Source organism: Vulpes lagopus, chromosome 1 (genome assembly GCF_018345385.1).
Source record: "Vulpes lagopus strain Blue_001 chromosome 1, ASM1834538v1, whole genome shotgun sequence".
NCBI lineage: Eukaryota > Metazoa > Chordata > Mammalia > Carnivora > Canidae > Vulpes > Vulpes lagopus.
Window position 1 is genome coordinate 129971954 of NC_054824.1, and position 27489 is coordinate 129999442.

A 27489-nucleotide genomic window follows, 5' to 3' on the forward strand; every position below is an offset into this window, starting at 1 on the left:
AGGAAATTAACTTAAAAAAAAAAAACTTCTTAGGGCATAAGAGATACTTTGCTGTAAATTTAAGCTTGTGTAGCATACTAGGAATTCAATAGCCTAAAACTAATCTTCTTCTGTATTTGATTTTAATAAGGCACAGTGATGATCTATAAAGGCTTGCAATAACTTCCAAACCAACTGAATTACCTAGTACATTGACTACAATGCAGACTGGAAATGTTTGCAGAGTAAATAATCTCCTTTTTACATATAAGTAAAAATATTTATAAGCTTGGTGTCCTAGCCATAGAGTATAAGAATCTTATATAACAATGGAATAGTCTTCACATGTATATTATCATAAAATATTACTATTACTGCGGAACACTAATTAATAATAATGGCTAATAAGAGCTAAAACTTATTGGGTACTTTTATGCCTGATACTGCATTAACTTGTTATGTGTATTGTTTAATCCTGAGAGCAAACCCAGAAGACACATTGTAATATTATCCACATTTTTTAAGTGAAGAAATTTAGATTTAGAATATCTCCCAGTTGAATTTCTCCCAGTTCAAAGTGAAATAAATTTAACTTAAATTAGTTGAAGCAAAAGGGGTAACTGAGAACACCAAGGGTAGACTTTAGTTCTAAGTAGATGTTGAGGTTCAGAGAACGCTTTCAAGGTATTTGCTTTCTCTACACTTTTGTCTTTGTTTTTGCTTGCCTTCACACTGTAGGCAGGGTTCAAATGGAGTTTTGGGCAAGAGGAAGTAGTCACTGGCATCCCAGACCTGTGTCTTTTAAGCTTAACACACCAGTACAAAAAGAATCAATCTTTCTCTATTTATTATTATTATTATTATATTATTATTATTTTATTATTTTAAAGCTAATTCCAAGGAAGTCTTCGCTCTCCTCTACTTGGCTGATACACTTCTTCCTCACAGCAATGGCCAGGATCAGATAACATGATTGATTGCCACACAAGGATCGCATAGAGCAGAGGGAAATTACACAAAAGCACCAATAAAGAGCAGATGGAAAGTATGTTGGAAAAACAAATTATGAATGCCCTTGCCTTTACTACAGAGAGGGTGATTTAACTTGCTGTGCTAGTAAGTAGTAGAACGATGATTGAAATCCATGTCCAACTTTTGGGCTCTAGTCTTTGAGCATGTTAATATAGATATTTTCTCATTCATTTTTTCTGGTATTATTCTTATGATCTTCATTTTATATTTAAAAAATGTTAAAGCCAAGGCAGCTATTGCGAAGGTTCTAAAGATTTCTTTGGTCTGTTTCCTCTGAAATTAACTTCCCTGATTTAGAGGCTAAAAGTTACAATGGATGGCTTCTGTTCTCTATCTTCCCTCACAGAGCAGTTTTAGAGTTCTAGGTGAATAGTCTACATATCACATTTACAACATAGTTTAACACAATTTAGGGTATAAATTCACAAAATACATAATCCTAGATAAAATTTCCAGGTACTTTCTGGATACAGGTAAATATTTTTATTCACCAACTAGATGCCAAGTTTTCTTTACAGCGTTGACCGTGACCCTTAGAGAATCTGAGCTTAGCAAAAAAGATCAAACTTTCCTGTAGTGTAAATCTTCATTTATTCCTCTGAATATTGAGATGAGATCCACATAATGACTTCTTCCTTCATTATAGAATTGTATGGGCAATCTTATTGCTGTCAGTTCTTGTTTATTCATCTAACAAGATTTCTCTTCTCTTAGTGCTTAAATGAAATAAAGGTTGAAATAAAGTGTTTAAATGAAATAATGCTTTGGGGGACATTTCTTCTCCTTTGCCTCCATCCTGCCCTGCACCCCAGTTTTAGGAAAATTTGACTACACTTTCTCAGTTTGGATGAAGGTACATGTTACTGAGAGTTCATGTTCATGTGTGGTCTGCTCCAGGCAGAGATGCTACTGTGTATAAAGAGAAGAATGCTTTTAATCCACTGGGATCTTTGATGAGGGAATGAGAAAAAGAAAGACATTCAAACATACACAAAAATGTTCTCTTGTTCTTATCCTTTTTCCAATTTTTATATGTCCGTCTTGTCACTCTTTGACTAATGCTATCTTTGCAAGCCAACTTCCAGTAACTAGATAAGAAAGACTGTCAGTAGGGGGAAAAACAGTCAACAAATACAGATAATTGCATTTTTAAAAATTTTCTGATGACTTGTCTCCCCTCCTTTTATCTCAGAATTCACTATTTACTGAGCTCAGCTTCATATTAGGAAATGCAAGATGCATTAAAGCTAACCATTTTCCCCCATTGTTAAAAGCTATAGTATAGAATGAGTTTTTTTCTTAATTGGTCCAGTTTTCCCCCTCCATCTTTTCATGACATTTTGTCTCATTCTCTTGACACTAGATGATAGTGGGAGGTAGCTTTAGGGAGAGAAAGCAATTCTAAGCACGTGAAAGGTGTCATCCAGAAAAATGGATGATGAAGAAACAAACGGTAGAACTTTAATAAACTTTAGTGTTTTGTTACATTTTTTTCCATGTGTTTGTTCATATATCTTTAATTGTCTTAGATAGAGTCTACAGGGAGAAAAATATTGTCTACTGAGTTATTTAAGAAAATTCTTTCTCTGTCTTTAACGAATGGTTGACTGGATATTTTGTTAGTAGGCTGGTGCATAGTGCTTTCATTTTCCCTCCTTAGGGACAAATGGTGGGGCTGGACTTCTTTGCTCCCTTGAAGTTAGGCATTAACCATGTGAGTTGTTTTGTTCCCTGTAGCCAGTGTTTGATGCCCCTTATTTCTTTCTCAGTTGTGTTGATCACAGAAGCTGGTGACAAGATGGAATTTCAGTCATCCTGCTTCTAGAGATGTGGACATAGAGATGTGAGTGAGAAATAAGCATTTGTTTTAATCCACTGAGATTTCAAGTGGTGGGTTTATTTTTTTGTTCTGTTTTGGTTTCTTGTTTTACTATTTTGTATCTCTACCTTTATAGCAAAACAGGTGTTTTTGTTCTATGGCGCCTTCTATCTTTGTTTATGAGACACTAAATGCATAATTACATGCTTGAGAGGTAAGGGAGGCAGACAAGGTTAGGTCCCTTTTTTCTTCTCCATTACATTAAACTGCTTTGTAAAATCAGCCTCTCATATCTATTCTTTTTTTTTTTTAAGATTTTATTTATTCATGACACACACACACACACACACACACACACGGAGGGGTGTGTGCAGAGACACAGTCAGAGGGAGAAGCAGGCTCCATGCAGGGAGCCCGACGTGGGACTCCATCCTGGGTCCCCAGGATCAGGCCCTGGGCTGAAGGTGGTGCTAAACCACTGAGCCACCTGGGCTGACCAGTAAACAGGGAATTTTCATCACAATCTTTTATATTCCATCTTACGATAATTCTGTTTGTATTTTTGCTTTGTAAAATGCTTGTTTTTCATTCTCTCTACTGGGGAGGAAAGCTCTCTCACCAGAAGGAGTAGAACAATTATGGTTAATAGGGAATTGAATTCCAAGATAGTTGAAGAGATAGAAAGGGGCACCTGGACATTTTAAATGAGTTCAAGTTCCCAAGTCCAGACAAATTGTGCTTCATTGAAAAGGTATGGCCAGATTTCCACACCATTGAGAAGAGGAAAGCAGACACTGTAATAACACCTCTTTCTTTCTCTTTTTCTCTCTCTTTTGGCCTAGGGGAATGCGGGTAGAGGGAGTACTCCCACTAAGGGATTAGATTTCCCAGTCTGTCTCAGAGATTCCTGTCTACATTTCCCTTTCATTGAGGGCTCAGTCACCCTCCGGCTGTTTCCCACCAGTGTCCACTCTCCTCTAGATCTAGCATAGAGAAACTCTTGACAGCCGACAGACTCCCCATTGAGTCTTATCCCTTCATGTAGCAAAAGGGGGGGGGGTGGGAAGGAAGAAAACTTGTCTTGAAAGCTTGCAGACTTTCACACCACAAGGAATGTGTTAACCATATGCATCTTAAAACCAGATGAACAATGTTTGTCCAGCCCTTTACCTCACCAGTGTGTAGCCATATCTGTTCTATGCTCTAAAGCAAAACTTCTAAACCGGATTTCCCATCAACTTTCTACCAGTCTTTTGCTCAAATAAAGATGGAGTTGTAATACACAGTCCGATACATGTTAAATTATATTGTTCATTATGACATAATTTATCAGTAGGGGACATTGATTTTCACAGAGAATCCCTTCAAAATTTTTGGCCTTTATATGGGGACATATTAATTATAATTACCATAGGCAAGGCCACCTCTGAATTGCTAGGGTCACAAAGCAGACTTTCATTTTCCTGTTTTAATTTCCAGTAATATGGAGATAATGTGTTTTATATTTATTTCCCTTTTGCGCTAGGATACCTACAGAATATTCTGATGTTTGTTCTCCTATATGTCCTTTATACCTGATGGCAGATGCAATTATCTCTTAAAACCTGAATGGCAGGGTAGTTAGCAGAACTCTCAGAGCTTTTCCTATAGATAGCCTCTGTAGGGAGGATTTGATTCCTTGTCGGCCCGCTGCCTACTGCCTGTAGTTGAGTGGATCTAAGAGAAAAACATCTGGCCTAATTTATCTTCAGGCATAATTTAATAATGCTGAATGGCAACCTCTGGGAAAAATCTAAGTAAGACTTTATGTAACCACTAATTTAGAGTTGGTTAATAGGTAATTCTTATTTGTATTTCTTTTGAAGGAATAGATATTTTGATCACATCAGAGCTAATCATTTTTCTTCATCCTGACATCTAAATGTGGTATTATAGTATAATGAGCTCCCAGCCTGGTTGTATGCAGAACTCAACTGGCAAAATCAGAACTGAGGAAGGCTACAAAGCAAAAGGGACTATCTGATTTCATAAAGAATCTTTTTTGTTGGCAAAGGTAAGTTTTAATGCTCCATTGCCTCCTTAAAGAGACTCAGTCCATATTTCATATCAACAAATATTGGCTGATTGAAACCAGTTCTGTTTGCTTTGTGCCCTGGTAAATATGGCCTTTATTCTTCCATTACGTAGTTTAAGAAAAAAGACAGAAAGGGGTGTAGGATGGAGAGGGTTGGAAAACTTGGCTAATATTAAGGTCAGTGGTACATTAAGTAGAATATAAAAGTAATTGCCCCAAGAATGTATGTAGCATAAATCCAGATGCAGAAACTTAAATTAGATCTTAATTACTTGAGTATAGTAAATCTGGGGAGAGATCTTTGACTTGGTTTTTAGTATAAAAAGTTATGCTAGATTTTTACTTTATGGGTCCAATTAGAAACAGGGATGGACATATCACATAAGCCTTTTGGCCCTCAGAAGGCCTCTAGGATATATCACAAAAATATTAGGATACCTGCTTCATATTTTAAAAATTTTGGCCCTTTTCTGAAGCCTGGGATTCAGAAATTCTTTTAGCTATTGCTCATCAAAGTTGTGTTCTAGGTAAAGACATCTTACTGCTAGAATTATTTATAGCTTTACCTGGTGAGTTCTCAATTTTATACAGTTGTTTAATTTTTTAACTATGTGTCTGGATGAATCAAAGTGCATATTTGACAAAGGGCTAATATTCTGCATTCCCAAGTTTCATCTTATTAAGAATTTGGGTTGCCAGTGATGAAGAAGTGTTAGCAATAGCTACTCTTTTGTTTATCTTCTGAAGGAATAAAACATTAACATCAGGCTTAGAAACATGTCTTTTGTACTTTTAAAAAATATCCTGTGAAAAGAACCAACTAAGAACTTAGTAATTAGTATAATGCACACAGTGGTCATGACCATTTGGTCATGGACAGTGACTAAAATCCAACTTTAACCGAGTAAGAAGTTGAATTTATTGGATGACTTGTATAAACCTGAACCAGCATAGGAGAACAAAGGTCCTTAGCAACACCTGGGAAGAAGGAGTGAATATGTCCAGGACTCCCTCATCTCTGTTTCTCTCAATACAGAAGCCTTATTTTCTGAGCCTGGCTTCTTCCACATGGCTAGAAACTTGGCTTCCAGCAAACCTCAGGCTCTCTTCACATGGGGTTATTATCAGAAAGCACCTGAGATTTACTTTCTTCAGATTTAGGCTAATGTGTCCTGGGGAAGATTGATAATTGGCCCTCCTTGTGTACCCAACCCCTACCATCCCACCACCCACCCCATCATTAGTAGATAAGTATCTACAGGAATATGATAGCTCCTATTTAAATCAAAGTTTAAATATGATAGCTCCTATTTAAATCAAAGGACATTTTTCAGAAGAGAATAAGGAGTGTGTACACAGCACAATAAGTTCAGTACATCAGTTCTTCCTTGTCATTTGTTCATCTTGTTTTCATTCATTAGGCAAGTTTTTATTAAGTGCCCACCATGTGCCAGGTACTAGAAATGAACCAGTGACCAAAAAGAAAAAAAAAATACCGTGATGATTATCACTGTGTCCATAGAATCTGAATTATAATTACCACCCTTGGAAATGGGGTATGCAAGGATCATTTCTGTGTAGACTAAATTAGCATTTTAAATAAATATGAAAGAAAGCATAGGGTCTGGTCTCCTTCCTTTTAATTTAAATCCATTTCTAAGTAAAGTAGCGGTTTGCCACCCTCCCCTCCCTAACTATAGTAAACCAGAGGATAAGTGTCTCCAGAGATGGTGATGACATGTTTTATTGTATTTCATTTTGGTGTACGTGTGTGCTTGGTAAATATTTGTTAAATCAATGAATTATTGAGGAAGTGATGTTGTTGTCTAACTATAGTCAGGAGAAAAGGATGACTATTAACTGTGACAAAGTAAGCGTCATTGTCTTTGTCATTCTTCAACATTTAAGTGGTCAGAATCAAATAATTCTATATAACAAAGTCATTTTCTACAATTATCTCAAGATATATTTTGCAACTAATTCCTTCTGGCAGCTACATCTGGATGCTGTGTCATTTCAGACGAGTCTGTGAGAATAACACTGAAGAATTTTCCTGACTCAGATTGAATGATGAGTAATATTTGCTTTGGAAAAAATTCAATATACTTATATTTTATTTTCTCCACTGTGCTTTACAGTATAAGGTGTATAACTGCTTTTGTTGCTGTTTGAGTATTCAGTTTTATTTTGTTCAAAACTGATTTTAAAATTATTTAAGTATTATATAATTTATATAAGCATAAATTATATAAATGACATAATATAGAGATTAATAAACAATTTAAAGATTATGAAAGTCATTTGTGCTTATAAATATACAGATATAAAATAAGTATGACATTTCATCCTTTTACTTTTGGCTTTTTATCACTCTCCAGGGTAACAATTGTTAACTGCTAGAATAGTTTTATATGGTGTGAATGTGTGTTGGTTTGTGTGTATGTGTATGGACAACACATACACTTGAATACATAGCTTTCTTTACATACTGTTCTTCAGCCTGCTTATTTTTACTCATCACCTTCTCATGGATATCTATGTCAGTGCATACTTTCTTTGCAATGATAGTGTATTATTTTATGGTATGTATGTGCCTTCCTTTATCCTTTATTTAACTACTGCCCTCTTAGATTATGTCTTTAAAAAAAAATTTTTTTTTTCGAATAATCCTTCATTGAACCTGCAGAATGGGCTGTAGATTTCTGTAAGGAAATTTCCTAAAGGTGAACAAATAAGTTGGCACTATTTACTACAAGATACTATATTGTGATGGTGAATCACCTGAGTCTGAGGGCATGGATTTGAATCCCCATTGGCTTCTTACTTGGGAATAGCCTGACATAAGTGAATTTATATATCTGTGTCTCAGTTCTCCTGTCTACAGCATTAATACCTACCTTGATGAGTGGTTGTAAAAATTAAATATGTTAACATAATTCAAGTTCTTGCAAAATTACCCGGTGCATTTCTTTTTTTTTTTTTTTTTTAACCCGGTGCATTTCTATTACAGAATGCTTTCTAGCATTCTTTGTACTACCTTCTATTATTAACACAAGCACCTTGTAACAATTCCCAAGATATGGAAATTTAGGGTCTCAACTGATTGCTGCTTCAGAAAGTTATTTTGAGGAGAATGCTGGCTTTCTCCATAGGTTTCCATGTAAACAGGTATTTAGTTTCCCATGTGTGGACAAAAATGCACATTAAGATCCTTAATTTTCATAATAATGTATTTTGCCACCTGCAAGCCTGGTTTTTAGAGTTATTATATCCATAGTAATAAAATATAAATAAACTCCAGGTTATTGTTAGAGTATATAATCCTAATTTAATTATATTGGGCCTTGGGAAGACTATCTACTTGGATTATTTTATTATTCTCAATTTTTATGAGAAGTTCTGTGACAACATTTATAACTGTCTCATGCTTGCTTTGGTGAAACTCTCATTGAAGATCTTGTTCATAACCACCCAGTGCCACTTATATGAATTTCTATTGGAGACAATTCTCTTAGTTTAGAAATAAGAAAACCTTTATCATCTCTGACAAGCTAATATTTCCTTTGTTCAGTTAATAGGAGTTCACTGTTTCCTTCAGCATTTTAGCTGCCATGAAATTAGTATGATATTCCAGATCAGAGTGGTAGCATGATTTCTCGGTTTTGAAATATTTGATTACATATTTTTTCCTTTAAAATAGTGCAGAAAAAAAATAAGTACTGCATATTTTTTAAAAAGGTGTCAGAAAGTAACATAGAAGTTATATTCACTGTATTTTAGATGGGACATGAAATGATGAAATGTGAGCTCAATGACAAGACATTGAAAGAATCTGCAGATATGATGAGAAGTGCTGCTGATAATCACGGAGAAAATCACAGAGACAGGAGAATAATTGTCTAAGAATTGGACCACTGGGGTTCAAATTTTGGCTTTACTACCTTGTAGCTGTGGGACTTTGGGAAAGTTAAATAAGTTCTTTGCACTTTAGTTACCTTATCCTGTCATAAAATGAGGATGATAAGTGTCCCTACATGATAAGAGGGTTGCTATGAGGATTAAGCAAGTTTATATATATGTTAGAATAATACCTGATGCAGAGTCACTCCTGAGTGTTTGCTATTATTATTATTATAAAAAGAGATATAAGAAGTGTTTGAAATCAGATTATTGAGCTTTATTTCAACTCTCAGTGAAATTCTAGAGTGTATTATTAAACAGATGACTGTAAGGATTTAGAAATGGAAGTAGTGATCCCTGGAAGGCATTATGGATTCTCTAAGTTAATTCATGTCAAACTAAATTAATTTATTTTGATAGGATTATTAGACTTACATATCAGGAGGATGTTCCTGTTGGAGCTAAATTTCAGCCAGTCATTTGAAGTATAATTAAATGAATTTTTAGAAGATTGAACATCTATTACCAAGTATATTGATTGACTAGTTAGGATCAGTCTAAAAGAAGATTCCAGCAGCAGCCACATGGTTGTGGCTTTGTTTTCCATTGCTTTGTTCAGCCCTATCACAAGTAACTTGAAGAATTCATCACAGTCATACTCGTCAGATGTGAGGGTATCACAAAATAGAAAGGGAAACTGGACAGTTGAACAAGAGAATGATGATTCCAAAAGAACCTTATAAGGTAGGAAAAACAACCTTCACCTAAAAAGATGAAGTTTGGGTGCCTGAGTCAGGCACCCAAAGGTAGTCAGTTAAGCGCCTGCCTTCAGCTCAGATCATGATCCTGGAGTACTTGGGATCCAGTCCTGCGTTGGATTCCCTACTTGGCAGGGAGTCTGCTTCTCCTTTTCCCCCCTCCCCTCTGCTTATGCACTCTCTCTCTCTCTCAAATAAATAAAATCTTAAAAAAAATAAATAAAAAGATGAAATTTGACTGAAATAATTATTTTTTCAAATTTGTAGATACCACAAGTTTAGTTGGTACCTGGAGTAAAAGGATATTTGGGAATGATAAGATTTCAGAGCCCATAAAAATGGTTTGAAGCAAATACTAGTGCATCAAACAAACATGCATTAACATCCAGTAGGTTGGGAAATATACCACAGAATTATGCATGTGATTTCAGAAACAAATGTTGAAAGATCTGGAAATATTTGTTGGTTGATGGTATGAGGACTACGAGAAAGAGCAAGTATCATACTAGGTTGTATTAATATATTTATATGTTAGAGAAATGGAACTAATAGTTTCACTATATTGTATTATGTTTATATATTTTTGTATTATGTTTATATGTTATATAAGCTACATTTAGAGTATTAATGGTATTTAGCTAATTTATTTCAATTAGTATAATTTTTAAAGCATTATTTTACAAGTGACACTGGCAAACTCAATGTTCAAAGGGTGTTTTTCAAGACAATGCAAACTATTTTATGTGAGAAAAAACAGAATTCATTAGCCTAGAGATAAAAGAAGACTGAGCCCTTAATAGTGTATTCAAACAGGTGGCAGTATATCATATGAATAAATGAGTCGGCTCTATTTTGTAAATTTATATAACATAGTCACTTTAAGCTTTCATGTTAGGAAAGTGCTTGTAATTTAATATTAAATAATTGTCACATTGAAAGGCGAAAACTAGGACTACATAGAAGTTATAGGAAAGCAGAATTTTTACTTGATGCAGAGAAAAAGCTTTTCAATAATTAGTGGGTTTTGAATAGAGCACACTGCCTGCAGATTTCTTTGGGAGAAGCATTTCTTTCATTAAAGAGATGTTTTACTACTTAAAACAGGTCTCATATGTATCATAATTTAAGTAGTTATTAATATTTATCTTTTACCTTTTTTAGAACATTTTAGAAATTCTAGTGTCTCTTACTCTGTTTTCTTTTTGTGTTATAAGTAATGGCAACTGTTACAAAGGATTAGAAACTTAATGAGGGAACAGAGTTGCCGAAATCCCGCAGGGAATTAGAATTCACCTCTCAGTTGTATAGAACTTTATCTACAGATTCAGGTAATGATCACTCTTTGAACTGTTCTAGGCCTCACAAAGCCATTTTTCTACTCTCAGCTGTGATTAGTTTTATGAGGCTGAGCAACTGAAGTAATCTTACAGATAGAATTTTTTTTTTCTGATGGATATTCAATGATACTCTATTATAGTTGCTTGAAAGTTTGTCTTTAAGTGTATATAGTTGGAAATAAGTTTTTATTGTAGTTCTGTATTTTTACTTGAATTGTAATACAAGTATAACAGGATAATTTGTCCCTGTAGTGTGCTTTTCTTTCTGGGTGACACAGCAGTGTCTAAAAGAGTGCCATATTGTATAGCCCATCTTGTTAAACACGGATAGGACTGTTGGATGATGAAACTAGGCACAGTGTGTGCACATTTACCTGCGAACCTGTATTAGAATAAGTATGGCAGTCGTAAGGCATGAGGGATGGCAGTACATGGCTAGCCTTATTTGTAGAAGCTCGAGTGCAGTTTACACAGGAAATCTCAAAAAGAGACAACATCTAATGTCCTTTTTTTAAAATATTGTTGTCCTCATGTTTCTAGGATGTGCTCAGAGGGGTTCCCCCCACCCCAAGTCAGCAGTATTAACTAATGTTTATTAGCACATATTGCTGTAGGCAGTCATTTGGCGTATTGGAATAGTAAGTGCTTTACATTTATTATTTTGTCCTCACAGCATTTTTACAAATGAGGGAATGAAGAAACTTAGATTCAGGGAAGTTAAATGTCTAAGACAGCTAGTGAGTAGGGGCTCTTGCTCCAACTGACTCCAGATGCCATAACCTTCTTGATTATGCCATAAACATCCCTAAGATAGAGTGACCGAAAGCATCTCCCCATATTAACTTGGTCTCTTTATAAGCGGACTTGGTCCTCCTGCCATCTGGGGATGTGAACAATAATGGAGACGAAAGCTTGCAGTGTAGCAAGAATAGCATTAAACAGTTACTATGAATTAATGACTGTTTGACAAGTGCTACCAATGGAAGGTACAGTTTAAACCATTATCTGCGAGTTCAAAGAAATATTCGATTGTTCTTAAGTGATAGACTGCTGAGGTGGGGATTATGAGGTAGGTACTGTGTATAATATCTGAATTATAAAGCATCAGTTTCTTCGCAACCCCCAAGCCCTTAAGGAGAAGCAATTTAACTCAGTAGGAGAAGCGGACTTCAGTGTCAGGAGCCCTGGACTCATCACCTAGTAGCTGCCCGATGTTGGGACACTTGATTTTCCTGGAGGTTGCTTTATTCTGGGTGAAGGATATTCTTAAGGATATTACAACAAAATTTCCACATCTTTTAAGTCACATTCATAAATACTACTCCCACATATAACTTCCCCCATAAAAGTCATGCAAGTAGAAAAATTGCATCGTCTTTAAACCCTTAACTAGCAGCTGCATGTGTTAGGATTAGAGCACAACCTAACTGAGCTGCAGATATTGGGCAGTTGGCAAGTGCTGTCACTTCTTGCGTGATTGATTTCCTCATCTGAATACTGTCAGTGATCCAAATTCATGTTTCATCAGAATGACATGGACTTTTGGGGCTTCTTAAGAATAGCAGAAGTAGGGAATATTAAAAATAGGAATCCCGGAGTCTATTATAATATAAGGAAAGCTCCTACACACTTAGGACAGAATTGTCTAAGAAATATTAATTATTATTCTTATTACATTTAAACATAGTTGCCAGCAGTATTATCACATATACAAGTCCTGTCTTTCCACTTTTACCAGCTTATGATCTTGAACCAATTACTTCAACTTTGTGCATCTCCGAGAAAGTTAATCCTGCCTCCTCTATGCATCTCACCAAGTTGTTATAAGGGTCAAATAAAATAATATATGTTGTATGAAAGCAAATAAACTGTATTATGTGAAAGCACTCTTTAACCATAGAGAGCTATATAATGGTTTATTGTTATGACCTTAAATCGTTTACCTTATGACATGAGACTTTAAACAGTAAAACATTTGAATAAACTGCCAGCCTGAATTAAGGGGAGGACATATTAGTGTTAGAAAAGGGAAGCGAGCTAGATGCTGGATGCTCACTGAGGATTCCACAAATCTAATCGTGTATCATTGACATGCTTTCAAATTATGGAAATCATCTTATTTTGCCATCTAATAAGTAAGCTCAGAAAATTTTATTTAGGGCATGAAGGACCAAGATTTTATTTATTTATTTATTTATTTTTTAATTTATGATAGTCACACACACAGAGAGAGAGAGAGAGAGAGGCAGAGACATAGGCAGAGGGAGAAGCAGGCTCCATGCACCGGGAGCCCGACGTGGGATTCGATTCCGGGTCTCCAGGATCGCGCCCTGGGCCAAAGGCAGGCGCCAAACTGCTGCGCCACCCAGGGATCCCAGGACCAAGATTTTAACCACTAGGTGAACATTGGTCTGGAGTGTTTATCTTAGGAATACTTGAGATGAATTTTGTGTTCGAGAGACACCAAGGAAATCTTGAGCAAACTTTAAGATGTTTAAAACCTTTTACTTATTAGAGTAAAATGTTTAAACCTAAAATATAGAAAAATACATTCTTAGGTTGGCCTGTAGCCTTAATCATATGGCTTAATCATATGGCTTAATCTCTCCTTCTCTTAACTAGATTACTATCCTTTCTTTGCAGGGTTTTTTTTTTTTTTTTTCTCCTACTGGGACATGTAGAAGTCTGGAGGAGGAATTTTCTGGGATGAGTCTGTCTTGTCTCAAAGTAGTAGGAGTCTAGATATTTTTTGAGATAGGCTCTGAGATGGTTACATCAATAGAGAAGGTGAAATCCAGTAGTGTATTTGGCAATTCTATATGACTCTTCAGGGCCTTGAAAAATGCTAGGGGATTCATTGGTAGGAAGGTAGCAGATTGTATACGAACTTTGTATCCCTCACCATGGAAATCCCCCTTTATAGAGAGTGATGCTAAATTTGAAACCTACTGTGGAGTATTGCTGCAGAAGAAAGGAGGCAAAGAAGGACTGAAAGGACTTTAGTGCATCAGGCGGAAGCATGAGACGTATAAGACACAGCTCCTAAAGAGTAAGAGTAAAGTGGACTCACAAATATGGCTTGAACACAGGAGGGCAATTTGTTTTTACAAAGAAAGGAAAGGCATTTTATGTAAAGATTAAGCACTGTGACAGACCAATTTGTATAGAAGAGACTTGATATCTGGCCAGTAGTTTCTAATTACAGTCTTCCCTTGGCAGGGCAGCTGATAGTTGTAGCTATGGATATTCTTTGGGAAACTCAGCAGTTTGGGGGGGCCTGTATTTGAGGAAATAAATGACAAAGCAGCTCAATTTTCAGCAGAATTTTTTGAAAGGGACTAGAAAAGATCAGTTTTTATCCAAAGTAAATATTGTAGGAAAGAGAAAACATGGAAGTGTTGGAAAGGAGACCCAATTCACATTATTTGTAGAAAATATGATTCTGTATTTCTATACAGTTAGGACTATTAAGAATTCAATTAGATGTTCGTATAGATAGTAATTATCACAATTCAATGGCTTTTGTGTGTCTTCCCAATAAAACGTGAGAATATTATATGAAAAAGTGTATTCATATTTGCAACTGAAAATATAAACAATAAAATGCTTATTGCAGTTTATAAAACAAAACTTAAACACATGGAACACTGTGTAAATTGCTTAAAAATTTAATTAGATGTCTCATTTAATTCCAATCTAAATTTCATCTGGAAATATAAAGAAGTGAACTATTAAAAATTTAAGAAGGAATAATGAGAACAGTGGCTGAACCAGATAGTGAACTGTATTATAATATTAGAGCAATTCAGAATGGTGTACTGCTGGCACTGCAGTTGACTGAAAGTTCAGGGGATCTCTGGATCCTGGATGAGCCCCAGGGACAATGAATGGTTTGCAGTCTAGTTTTTAGACACCCTGAAGATTGCCAGAAGTGCCTTTGGCCATTAGAGGGAATAATATGGGGGCTCTGAGCACTTTCATCTCCACCTTAACAAGAATAGCTTGCTTTTGTGCATTTTATATATCGGGTTCCCACATTTATTTGGTTTCCCATCCAAAAGAGTTTTCACTGCTGTAGTATTAATATATGGTAGAGGATGACTCAGGAACCATGACTAGCTTAGGAAACAAATTGTAGTGGGGGGATCTTGACTTACTTATAGGTGGTGGGCTTACGTTGGTGTTTCACCTTGCTACAAAATGATAAATTCCAGATGAATTAAAAAGTAAAACTATAAATATACCTTAAAAATATTTGTAGATATTAGCATGTTCTCTGGTTATAAGGAATTTCTACACATAAGACAGAAGTCACAATGGAATAAACTGATGGAGTTGTTGATGTGAAAATAGAAAACTTTGCAAATCTCCCTAAAATATCCAAAAAAGAAGTAACAAAAAGAATAAATATTATTAATATGCAAAGTAATAAATACTATTTTACTATATGAAGAGCTTTTTATACATCAATAAGGAAAACAAATATCCTGTCGTATTGCATTTGATATTAATTTGGGGGAAAAAAAAAACTTTGTCCTCATTAGTATTTGCAGAAGTATGATTAGAATAACAATGAGCCATTGCATTTTGACCTAGTAAGTTGACAAATACTACTAAAAGATTATACTGAATATTGGCAAAGTTGTGGTAAGAGAGGCAGTTTTAGTTCTGCTTGGTGGTAGTATAAATTGTTAAAATCTTTTTGGAAGCAGTTGGCTGTGTATTGAGACATGACCAAGCTCACATCATTTGATTCAGTAACACTCTAAGAAAGTTATATTCAATATATTATTTACTAATTTAATTTTTAAAACGATACAAATGCCTGTTTTCAGTGAAGTGTTAATTATGATGCCATTTTGAAGAATTCATATTACATGGAGAAAATTAAATAGCTAACAATATGTGCACATGCTGTATATAAGTATATTAGATTGATATATGTAGATGGGGAAAAACTAAAAGTAAGACACAAATATTAGCAGTGGTTAATATTCTTGCCTGTAGGCTTATGGGTACATTTTGTTTTCTATAATACAGGTATGAGTTTGCTTTTTTTTTTTTTTTCCAATTTTGACTACCCCAAAATAAGGTCATTTTAAAGGATTATCACCGGTGGAAAATGAGAATTGTATTTTCTATTTTGCTGTGTTCGAGTATGGCTGCCTGTGAGTCTGATTCATGTCTCCACCATGTGTCTCATTATTTTGACAGTATCAATGGTCTTTTCTGTGAAGATGATTTCTCTTTCTCTCTCTCTCTCATCCTGTTCATGTCCACATGGCTAGTTCAGTGACGCTTGTTCACGACCAGGAACCTCTCCTTCTCTGTCTCCTTTCTCTGTCTTGCAGGAACTCAGGGTGGCTTCTGGTGTTCTGTGTGGCTTCATCATTTCCTTCCCGCCTCTCATCCACTCCACGATGTAATTCTTGGCACTTTTACTTCCTTTGTAGAGTAGGATGTGATGTCATAGAGAAGGGGACAGGGCTATCCAAATTCTCTCAATTGCGGGGAGGAGCTGCCCAGGTGTGCTGAGGGGCCTGTACTCAGGAAGAGAAACAGGGAGTCCTCCACAGTGAGTAACCCCACTTTTGAGTGCACCCAAATTTCCCTCAAAACGTTGCCCGGTACACTGGAGTTTCCTCTTTGGCCCTTTCTGGATTTAATCAGTTTGCTTTTTGGCCATTCCCAGTTCAGCTCAATTTTCCTCCTTTCTCTACCTCGTCCCCTCTTCTCCTCTTTCTGCAACCTGCGCCTCTTCCCGATGGTTTCCCTCTTCCTTGCTTGCTAACGTGTGTGTGTCTGTTGACCTTCTGCCCATCTCTCCCAGGAGAGACCATGTGTGTCTCCAGCATTGCTTGTCATTTGGGGTGATACCCGCCGTGTATATAGTCCATGTGCCCATAGCATCCCCTTTCAACAATTCATAAGTATGCACCATTCTGTGTATGGTTCTCGTTTTACAAATTCTGTCAGCCTTTCTGTTTCCATGTCTCTTTCTTTCCCACCTTTCCCCATGATCTAATCTTCACCCCTTTGCAGCTCTATGATGCAGTTTCCTTCTTGCCTTTTTTTAAACCAGTATTTTTACACATTAGTCCTCTTCCCTATACAGCTATGCCTATGTTTCTTTGTCCCCCTTCCCAGGCTTCAGTTTGGCTCTCCAGTGGCCTCCTGTGAAGACAGGTTTCCTTCTTTCCTGTTGATGTACTTGTTGCCATACCCTCTTTCTAGCGTAGATCATATTGCTGTGTTCTTTAAAGGACTTACCGACTATGGCTAAGGGATGGATATGGGCTGGGAAAAATGGGGACGTTTCCTGGGAACCAGAGAAGGGAGTACAGGGGAGAGGCACTACTGGTGAGGCAGGGCAGGCTGGATGTGAGGCCTTGATGAATAGAACCTTTGCTAGTGCTAGTTGAAATTTGGCCATGATAGTAGGAGAGATCACAGAACTATTTGGAGCAGATTCAGAGCCTTTTCAATTGTTAGTTTTCAAAGTAACCCTGTTGATAATTATGATCGTCCTAGTAAATAATCATACATTAGAATTCTGGAATGTGCAGAACCTTCTGTACAGCATCTTTAAGTAGGTGTTGTCTACCCTTGGAGGAAGTCATTGTGAGGATATGTGTAGACTTGTTTCTCATTCCCAGAGGTGGCCCCTGAGTCCGTGCTGGTGAACAGTGTTTATTGCTTTCTTTACAGGTAGTTAAATCCCTGGATAAATACAGGAATTTGATTTCCAGGTCTGATGGTCTAATGCCTATGGAAACAGTGAGCTATGTCCCATGTATTCCCCACACTTTAAAAGAACTCCCTTCCACTAAAAAATAAGGAGGCCAGAAGGGGAGAGAAAGAAAAATGGGACTCAGTTCATAAAACTGAGATGGGCTGAATGGGAAGAGGAAGGGGTTTACTTGAAATTAATTGAAAAAGGCAGAAGAAAGGAAACTGAGCTGAACTGGAACACACAGTGTAATGACTTACTTGGGTTTCTGTATGTATGCTTTTTTTCCATTTTGGCCATGAAGGATTTTTTTTCCTCATTTTTTTTTTAATACAAAAGAAGTTGATCAAACTAATCCAGTGAGGTTATTTCTAACCAGCACTTTGTTCTCTGCTATTGGTAGTGTCCAGGCTCCATGTTTCCAAAGTCCTGGAAATTTAGAAAACATTTAAGTAGCCTGAAAGTCTGTCTTTACCCATAAAATCTTAGCAATTTTAAATAAAATTATATACATTTATTAACTTGGTTTCTTCAGGTTTCATATTACTTTTTTTTTTTTTTTGGTGTGTATGCCTTTGTGACATTTTTTTTAAAATAATGACCCCCAACCCCCATTGAAGAAATTGCCATTAATTTCCAGAAAAGAATTACATTCTCACTTTGGATACCTGAACTGTGTGATGGGATCTTATTTTGACATATCAGCCCCTCCCCCTTTAAAATGTTAAGGAACGATTGCATGATTCACACATATTTTTATTTTGTATGCTTCCATACAATAATCTAGGAATTTTATGTTTATTTTTATTTTTTAGGCATTAGAAAAACACCCCAACTCACCAATGACAGCGAAGCAGATATTGGAAGTTATTCAGAAGGAAGGGTTAAAAGAAACAAGGTCAGTATTCATATTTACATTTTCTATTTTCATTGCCACTAATTGCAAAGCAATAGATGTATCTAGATTTGATACTGTAGTTGATTGTGAAGTAATTACCTGAAAATTCTTTTGTGATTGCCAAATATTTGGATGACCCAATATTTCCTTAGGGCTGCCTGTTGGCTTAATAAATTACATTAGACAGGTTAATATAGAAGGTACTTTGTCAACAAAGAGCTCTGCTATATGAATAAGTCCTTCATTGAAGTTACTACTCTTTCTCTGTGTCTTGTAAAAGGAGATTTTGTTTCTGAAAGTAAAGAGGAACACTTTTATAGGCTTAATAGATAGATCCCAGGATATAAAGATTAGGTCACTGTGATAAAACTCGAAGTGCTGTCGTTGAAAATTTAGTCCTCTTATATTTAGAATTCCTCTACTTGGAGGGTCATTAATCAGCTATTGAGACTTTAAAAAAATAACAATTTTATTGAGATATTCACATACCATAAAATTCACCCTTTTAAAATGTTTAATTCAGCAGTTTTTAATATATTCACAAAGTTGTGCAGTCAACACCACTATCTCATGTTAGGACATTTTCATCATCCTACATGAAACTCCATCCCCATTCCCTACTCCCTTCTGCCCCTGGTAACCACGATTCAACTTTTTCTGTCTATGGATTTGAGTATTCTGGACATTTCAAATAAATGGAATTATACAGTATGTAGCCTTTTGTATCTGGCTTCTTTCACTTAGCAAAATGTTTTCAAGGTCCATCCATATTGTAGCATGAATCAGTATTTCATTCCTTTTTGTTGCCAAATAATATTCCATTGTACACACACACACTGCATTTTGTTTATCTATGATGATCCTTTATTTAGTAATTAATTTTAGTTTTGGCTTTTGCAGTCAGTTTAGGCCCAAATTGATGGTACTACTCAAGGAGAAAAAATGTTTGTTACAAAAGAAACATAGAGTTGTCAAATGAGTGTGTAATCATCCATGTTACATAGAGTAAATTATTTTTGCATGAAGTTGTCTACCTACAAGCCATTGAGCATACAATAGTTGCATCTTAGTGAAAATTAAAGCTGATATCCTCCTGGGGTCAGCTTTATTAAGAAAAAAATCAGTATTACCTGTAACGTCTTTTACTATAAAGGGTGGGTAACATCAGCTTCTAGTTCTTTAAAATACATCCTTTGCAAGTTTGATCTGTGAACATCACAATTTAGAGGAGTGTAGGACATCTGGGCTCAAATTTTCATCTCTCTGTTGAGGCTTTTTCTGCCCATTCTGAAGACACAGCCTAAGATAACATTAACTCCACCATTTGGAAGAGTTGCATCTTTAACAAACTGAAGGCTACAGTGGGGAGAGAAGTTGCTGACAGAGCCTAGCAGCTCTGGTAGGGGTGATCCTGTTCTTTGAAGCCAGATGTCAGTGGATGGCGTTAGGGAACAAAATGGAGACACTTGGAAATTAATTTTCTCTTTGCTGCCTGTCAAAAACCCTGAAAATATTTATGCCATTTAGAAAGCACTGAAAATGTTTGTGCAGCAGCCAAAAAAAAAAAAAAAAAAAAAAAAAAAGAGGAGGTAAAAATCTAAGGATATGAACTCCTGTTGAATGTGGGCCATGTGCCAGTGGAATCTGCCAACGCAGACATAAAAAGCATCTCCTAGAAGCAGACATTGGAAATTTGTTCATTACGATACTCTCCTCAACAGGAGTGACTATGCTGCCATCAGTTGCTATGTACCTTGAGATATAGAAGTCCCGTACCATGCCTCTGAACAGCATTTTAATTACACTTATTGCCAGAGCATTATTTCATATTTTTCAAAATGCTGGTCTTCCCAGAATGGTATATTATAAAGGGCTTTACGCACATGTAGTTAACAAAACAAAACACAAAACAGCTTCTTTAGAGTAAAGAATTCTGAAATGGGAAAAAAAAAAGTAACCTGCTATTTCCCTGAATATAACCCTCCTTTTCTACCCCCTCCTCCCAATTGTGTCCTTCCATAAAGAAAAAAAAATGTTGTTACAAATACTGATGAACCAGTATCGTAATATTGAATGTGCCTGCAAGAATTTACAAGTTGAATAGGAAAGGGAACGGGCAAAGAAAGAGACCATAGTTATGTTTAAGTTCTATTCTGTAAAATCTGCTCTGCACTGAAGGTCTTCAAACTACACATTTTACGTTATTTCTTTCTGCTTTCTTTGAATTTTCTCTCTCTTGCCAGCTGAGACCTGTTATTTTATGGCCAGTGTGTCTGTAACCACTCTTAATACCCTTGTTTCCTGGTTTGCTTATTAGAATCATCTCTAAAATAAAAGTACATGTTTTGAGTGAGTTTTGGGCTTTGGTACCTGTTATGTAATGTCGTTTTAGGGAGCAGATTCTGACATTTATTTTGCCTACTTAATGTACTCTTTTGCTATCTTCCAAGTTCTTAAATGTTCTCCAAATATTTATGGTAGCTCAGTAAACGAAGTGTAACTGCATCTATTTTTCTTAAGTTACATTTAGAAATCCCATAATCATAAGGCCATACATAGCTGTTTAATTTCTAGGTATGTATTTATGATGTGTTTTCCAAGAAATGCGAGTTTAGTATACACCTGATTAAATGGAAGGGAGTGTTTGTGACAGTTACTTAAGGTGACCATGACCTACTAGTGGTTTCTGAGGATGAGAGGTCATGATAGTGGACCTCCCCCAGACAGTCCATCACTGTACCTTTTCTAGAAAACAGAACATTGGTCATCGTCATTCTGAACCTGGATTTAAAGTAATGCCATTTGTTTCAAGTTCCATGGGGCTCCTTCATTCCATGTGCCAGACAGCTCTCCTGTAGTGTTGACCTCATTATCCTGTAATTTTGTCCTTATTTGTCTACCTGTGCCCACCTGTGGGCTCTTTAAGGGCATCTAACACTCCTGACACTCAGCAGATAGTCAATCAATATTTGTTGAGTAAATAATCTTCCTTTTCAAGATGTTAATTTTCCCGTGCTTAGTGATGACTTTAGCTTCCATTTAGGGTTAGAAGCTTCTTTTAAATGTTATATGTTATATTTTTTATCCTATTTAATACTCTGTGTGTTTTAATAAAAAAGAACCTAACAGTTTTGTGGGAGCCCTGTTAAATTCATGCATGCTGATAATCTCTGCCAGATTATATGTGAGCAAGTAAGGTTATTGTGCTGTTGCCTGTTTTAAGACACTGTAAGTGCCTCTGGTTTGAGCTTGTAATTTGTAATAAAAAACACACCAATAATTTTGGCAAAGCTGATATGAGTATTTGAATGAGTTCAGTATATGTGATATTGTTAATTTATTTGCAATGAAATTCTTGACATGTTATCTTTTCTTTTCAAGTGACATTTTAAATTGCATACTTTTCATGTATACATGATAAAAAGAGGACAGCTTTTCTATATCATGTTCTATGTATCTTTTTCATGTTATTGATGAAATGTGTAGTGTGTGATTAAATTCTGTTTGGAAAAGACAGACTGGAATAAATACTTTCCATGTGGTTTACAAAAAGGTCAGAAGGACATATGATTTTTGTTGAAAAAAATAGCATGGCATGGTTTTCTAGAATTCTTAATGAAAATATATTTGGGAGGTCTTAGTTCCTTCTGTATAACATAGAACATTTTTATCAGTATAATTTTATTCTGGTCCACCTATATATTTGCTTTACTGAGTATTTCCAAGCTTTTGCTACTTTGTGTTTATGAGTTGTGAACAATTAATAAGACATAGATGTTTGGAATGCTTTTCAGATGATCAGAACCTTACTGTCAATGAAATAGCCATATTGCTTGTATAGAGGGGGAAAAATGTGCATATTCCTGTCTGCTGCTTTTGTGGATGGATATTTGATATGCCTGATTGGACTGCTTGACTAAACATTCCCAATTCCTCAGGGAGTTAGGGTGCTACTGTAGAATATGATCTTGTCTGCAGTAATTTTAGTATATGTACTGCCAAAGAGAGCACTTGTCTCCAGTAATCGGAAATATGTTCATAGAAAAAGAGGAGTAACTCAGGTTACCATGTTGGTTTGGATGGCATTTGGGGTTGTCCTAATTCTGCTTTTCTGTTTTTGGTTTGCTTATTCAGAGGTTCTAATTCCTTTACAAAGAGGACTGAGGGATTTTTGATGCCTTAGGATATGTTTTTCTCTGCTCATGTAATTTTTAAAGTGATGCTTCCAAAGAAGTATGTGCTCCCATATAGCGACACGTCCAGGGGCAGCAAGGTTAAGGAGTGAGGCTCGCAGCACTTACCTAGTGAGAACAGAACAGCTATTCGTCAGAGAGGGATAATTTCTTATGTGCTGGGCATTATCATTACAAGATACCTATCATTAATGTAGCATGAACCTTGATTTAGTTTTCATATTATTTACGCATAGGCAAATAGTTTGCAAATGGAGGTAAAGCAGTCATAAAATAAAGGCAAAATAAAAATCCAACACACCACACAAGAAACAATAAAAAAACCCCTCTGTTTTGGGGGTAGGGCAATATTTATGAGGTACATTTTTACAAGATTATAGATGCCTTACTTAAAAAAAAAAATCTGCTAGATTTCATCAACCATTTGCAGAGCAACAGCCTATAATTACATACCACAGTAGGGATATTTGAAAAACTTTATAAACAGTCTCTGTTGTGTTTAGTGTTACTTGAAATATGGACATATTTTTTGATTTTGCAATGTGGAACATGCAATTGACAATCCAAGATTTTGCAATTATTCTGGTATCAATGAGAAGTTTTTATTCGCACTCATAATTCTTGGAATAAATTTGTTTTTAGCTACTTGCCTTAGGTTTTGCATGTCTTCTATTTTGCAGTCTGTGTTGTAATGTGCTGAAATTAGGATCTCTACTTCGTACTGTGGTTTATTAAAGATGTTGCATTTTTCTAGGGGGATAAATGTCAGAAAATTCTATTACCATGTATAGTGACAAACAATAAAATTTCTTGGCATTTCTCTTGGTGAGATTTACGTTTCTAATTAGTACTATAGGAGATGATTCTTTCTAGCTGCTGAAATGTTTTGTCTAGAGATAAGAAAGAAACACAAATAATTTCTACTGCAAAATCAATTCTTATCTCTAGACTCCATGTTGGCATCCGTCCTTTCACACTGAAATGGTGGTCTGGTTTGTGCTGAGGCATTTTAGAATTACAGTGTTAACTCACAGTGTCACCCCTGCCATTTGCTAACATCTAATCCTCTCATTGTGTAAATGGTGTGCACAGTCAGCTACTTAGAAGGGGCAAACCAGACAGTGGTGTTATTAAACAGAAACATAGGACAATCTACATTTATTTTTGCGTGTGTATAGTTGTGTGAATGTAAGTGTGTAAGTGAGCCTTGAGAATAACTTACCTCTTCTCTGATATAAAATTTTACTTGTCATCATTACTCAGATTAGAATTCCCAAACATTCATTCTCAGCTCCTTTCTTCAATGCTCCCTTGGCCAGTCTGTTCTTGGGTAGTGTTAGTTCTACTTCCTAAATACATCTTTCTTTCTTTGTATCCCTACTCCTTGCCATTCAATCTTTGCACTTATAATATTTTAATGAGATTAATACAGTATCTTCTTATCTTGTCTCTTTAAACCCAGTCTCCCCCATTTTAAATAATTTTTTTTCTCAAACACACACTACCATTTACAGTAGAATTTCTTAACTGATCATCCACAATATTCCAGAGAATATATTGCACCTAGCAAACTATGAATCAAAAGATGCTGTCCGTTGTATGATTGGTGATAATTAGATGAAATTGGGTACGGTACGATTTTCCTAGTCACATGATACCTAAATAAATATGCATGATATTCTGATAATGTAGGGCTTATGATATAAATAATGAAAACAGACATTATATCTTATAAGGTATTTTGAATTGGCAATCTGATCATTTATATATATTTAGTTCTTCTGAAGAAAATATCACTTAAAATGTCATTCACTGGGACACATAGGTGGCTCAGCGGTTCAGTGTCTGCCTTTGGCTCAGGGCATGATCCCAGGGTCCAGGATCCAGTCCCACATCGGGGTCCTTGCATGGAGCCTGCTTCTCCCTCTGCCTAGGTCTCTGCCTCTCTCTCTTTCGGTGTTTCTCATGAATAAATAAATAAAATCTTTAAAATAAAATGTCATTCATTGGCATTGTGTGTAATTAACTTGCTTTAGATTAAATGGTATAAAACTGGTTAAATAAGAATTCAAAATGTATACATGGATATCACTAATTGTTTAAAAATTACTTCACAGTCTGCCACAAATTAAATATTTATTTATTTATTTATTTATTTATTTATTTATTTATTTATTAAGTTTCAGGTGTACAACATAGCGGCTTGACAGTCTTCTACATTACTCAGTGCTCACCATAAATGCAATCACCATCTGTCACCAAACGTTATTACAATATTATTGACTCTATTCCCTATGCTATACTTGTAATTGATCTCCATGACTTCATTATTTTAAAATAAGAAACTTGTGCCTCTTAATCCCATTCTCCTAGTTCATCTAAAAAATTTTTTTTTAACTTTAAGTTACTTTTCTTATTGTGAAAAAGTGATTCAGGGGAATAAGATTATATATTCCCTTGGAAGCATTTCCTGAGTTAAAAAGTAATTATGTGAAACATTACCTTACAAGGTAGAGTTCCAACTCCTAGCTCTACCTAAATCAGATGGGACATCTGCAGCTTTAAAGCTTAAGTAGCCAAGCATCTGTTATTGTAGCCACAGGTAATTACTTGTCTTCCAATGCCACATTTCCCATGTTATCTCTTTGTGATTTGAGAAGGTAGAAGTAGAGCCCCATGAGGAGTTCCTGAACCATGTCACCCTGTCATGTGCTTGCATGCGCATAGTCACATGCGCTTCCAGCAGTCATCACACTGTTCCATAAAAGACTGTAAGATTAGGCTGCCGAAAGGAGAGGTAGCACTTTTCAGAGAGAAAACGCCTCACGCCAAGATAATACATTTGGAACAGACCTCTCCTTTGTTCCCTGACTGAAGTCATATTAATAGTGATTGGCTTAGTCTGCTCAGGCTGCCACAACAAAACGCTATAGACTGGGTGGCTTAAAGAAGAGAAATGTATTTTTCACAGTTGTATAGGCTTAAAGTCTCAAGTCAAGGTCCAGCAGGGTAGGTTCCTGGTGATAGGTCTCTTCTTGGTTTGCAGATGGTCCCCTTTCCACTATGTGCTCACTTGTCCTCTCTGGGTGTGTGTGTGTGTGTGCAGGGAGAGGGAGGGAGCTCTTCTCCATCTTTTCTTATAAGGACACTACTACTATCGCATCAAGGCCCCATCCTTACTAGACTTCATTCAACATTCATCATTTCCTTAGAGGCCTCATCTCCAACTATAGCCACATTGGGGGCTAGGGCTACACCATATGAATTTTGGGAGCACAAAAATTCAGTTCATCATAGTGATTGAATATGACACTTTAGAGTGCCAGAACTCACACATAACATAAGATTTCTAGAATTTTGAATATCTGATTAATCTTGGAGTGTATTCATAACATTATGCTTAACACTGTATTGTGCTTCTGTTTTTATATACTCCTAATATGTGTTTTCATATGTTATTTTTCACATAAACCAGTAGAATACTTGGCTTAAGTTTTGTGTTCAAATATAATGTGTATATTCATACAATATAAATTGATTTGGCTTTTATTTGAAACCTTTGGTAAAAGTAGCTGTGCTGACTGCATATAGCCCTCAAGGCATCAATATTCACTAAGGAATGCAATTATAGCTATGAAATGGCCATTTCTTAATACATCTTTTTATTCTGTCAAGCTTTCTTTCTCCATTCTTCCAAATAATTGAACAAAAAAAGGTAATTTAGGTGATTTCAGCTTTATCAAGATCTAGGTATAATTTACTCCAGAAATACTGAGCACTCTATAAATATTTCAGTGCAGAAATAGAAGCAGAAATGGATATAAAATTACATTGTATGTGATTCTAAGTATCCTATGCAGATGAAAACCTTTGGGAAGGAATAGGCATTAAACTGTGATGATTTTATTTAATTTTTTTTCTAACTGGTATTTTTCTCTTTATCTTTTAATTTCATTGCTTGTGCTCTTAATTGCCACATGCCTATGATTTTAGTTTTGCCTCGTTGTTTTGAACTTGACAACATTATTCAAATGCAAAACAATTGATATGCTGACATGGGGACTTCTATTTATAGTTGATTTGTTTTCAGGAGAATAAAAATTACGATGCTTTGTTAAGCCAGGTTTTCCAAAAGCTACCTTGTATAATTCCTAAGAACAAGTCTTAGTTCTTTCAGGACAATTAAGGATTATTTATCCTGCAACTCCTGAGATGCCTAAATGCAGAATCAAATTGATAATCATGGACTGGGATTCTGCCTCAAGTTCAGGTGATGTCTATCAATATTAAAAGAAAAAAAAAAGTTAAAATCTGTTCTAGATGCTGTGCAAGGCTTGTACTCAGGCTCTGCCCAGTTCTCAGTCTGACCAGGTGAGTAGGTGCAGAGCTTTGTCTTGTGATTGGTGGTCAAATTAGAGGACATCAGAGAAAAGAAAATAAAGTTGTGGAGATGTAGGTTTCAGAACATAATGGTAATCAATGAAATACCTACTAAGTTCCTACTCACTGTGCTCACAGTGTTAGATCCTGAGGTTCTGTGAAAACTTTAAGGCCTATATTCATTCCATTATTAAGCACATGCTATGTTATTGAGAGGATAGAGGTTGCTAGATTAATGAATGAATAAAATGTAGTCCCAGTTTTTGAGGATTTAACAACACAGTTCTGGACCATTTTTCTGTGTCATTTAATTAGGTCTTTTCATCTCTTCTCTGTGAAGTATGTCTTCAGCCTAGTGCATAATTTTATTTATTTATATACATATATAT

At 35.8% G+C, this 27489-nt stretch overlaps 1 protein-coding gene across 1 annotated transcript in view; it reads left to right on the forward strand.

The window, feature by feature from the left end:
• Window positions 1-27489, forward strand: part of ASXL3 (ASXL transcriptional regulator 3) — a 180648-nt gene that overhangs the window by 12948 nt on the left and 140211 nt on the right. The window contains exon 2 of the mRNA XM_041723063.1: window positions 18445-18527. Coding sequence (XP_041578997.1) covers window positions 18445-18527 — 83 coding nt within the window. The remainder of the gene's footprint in view (window positions 1-18444; window positions 18528-27489) is intronic.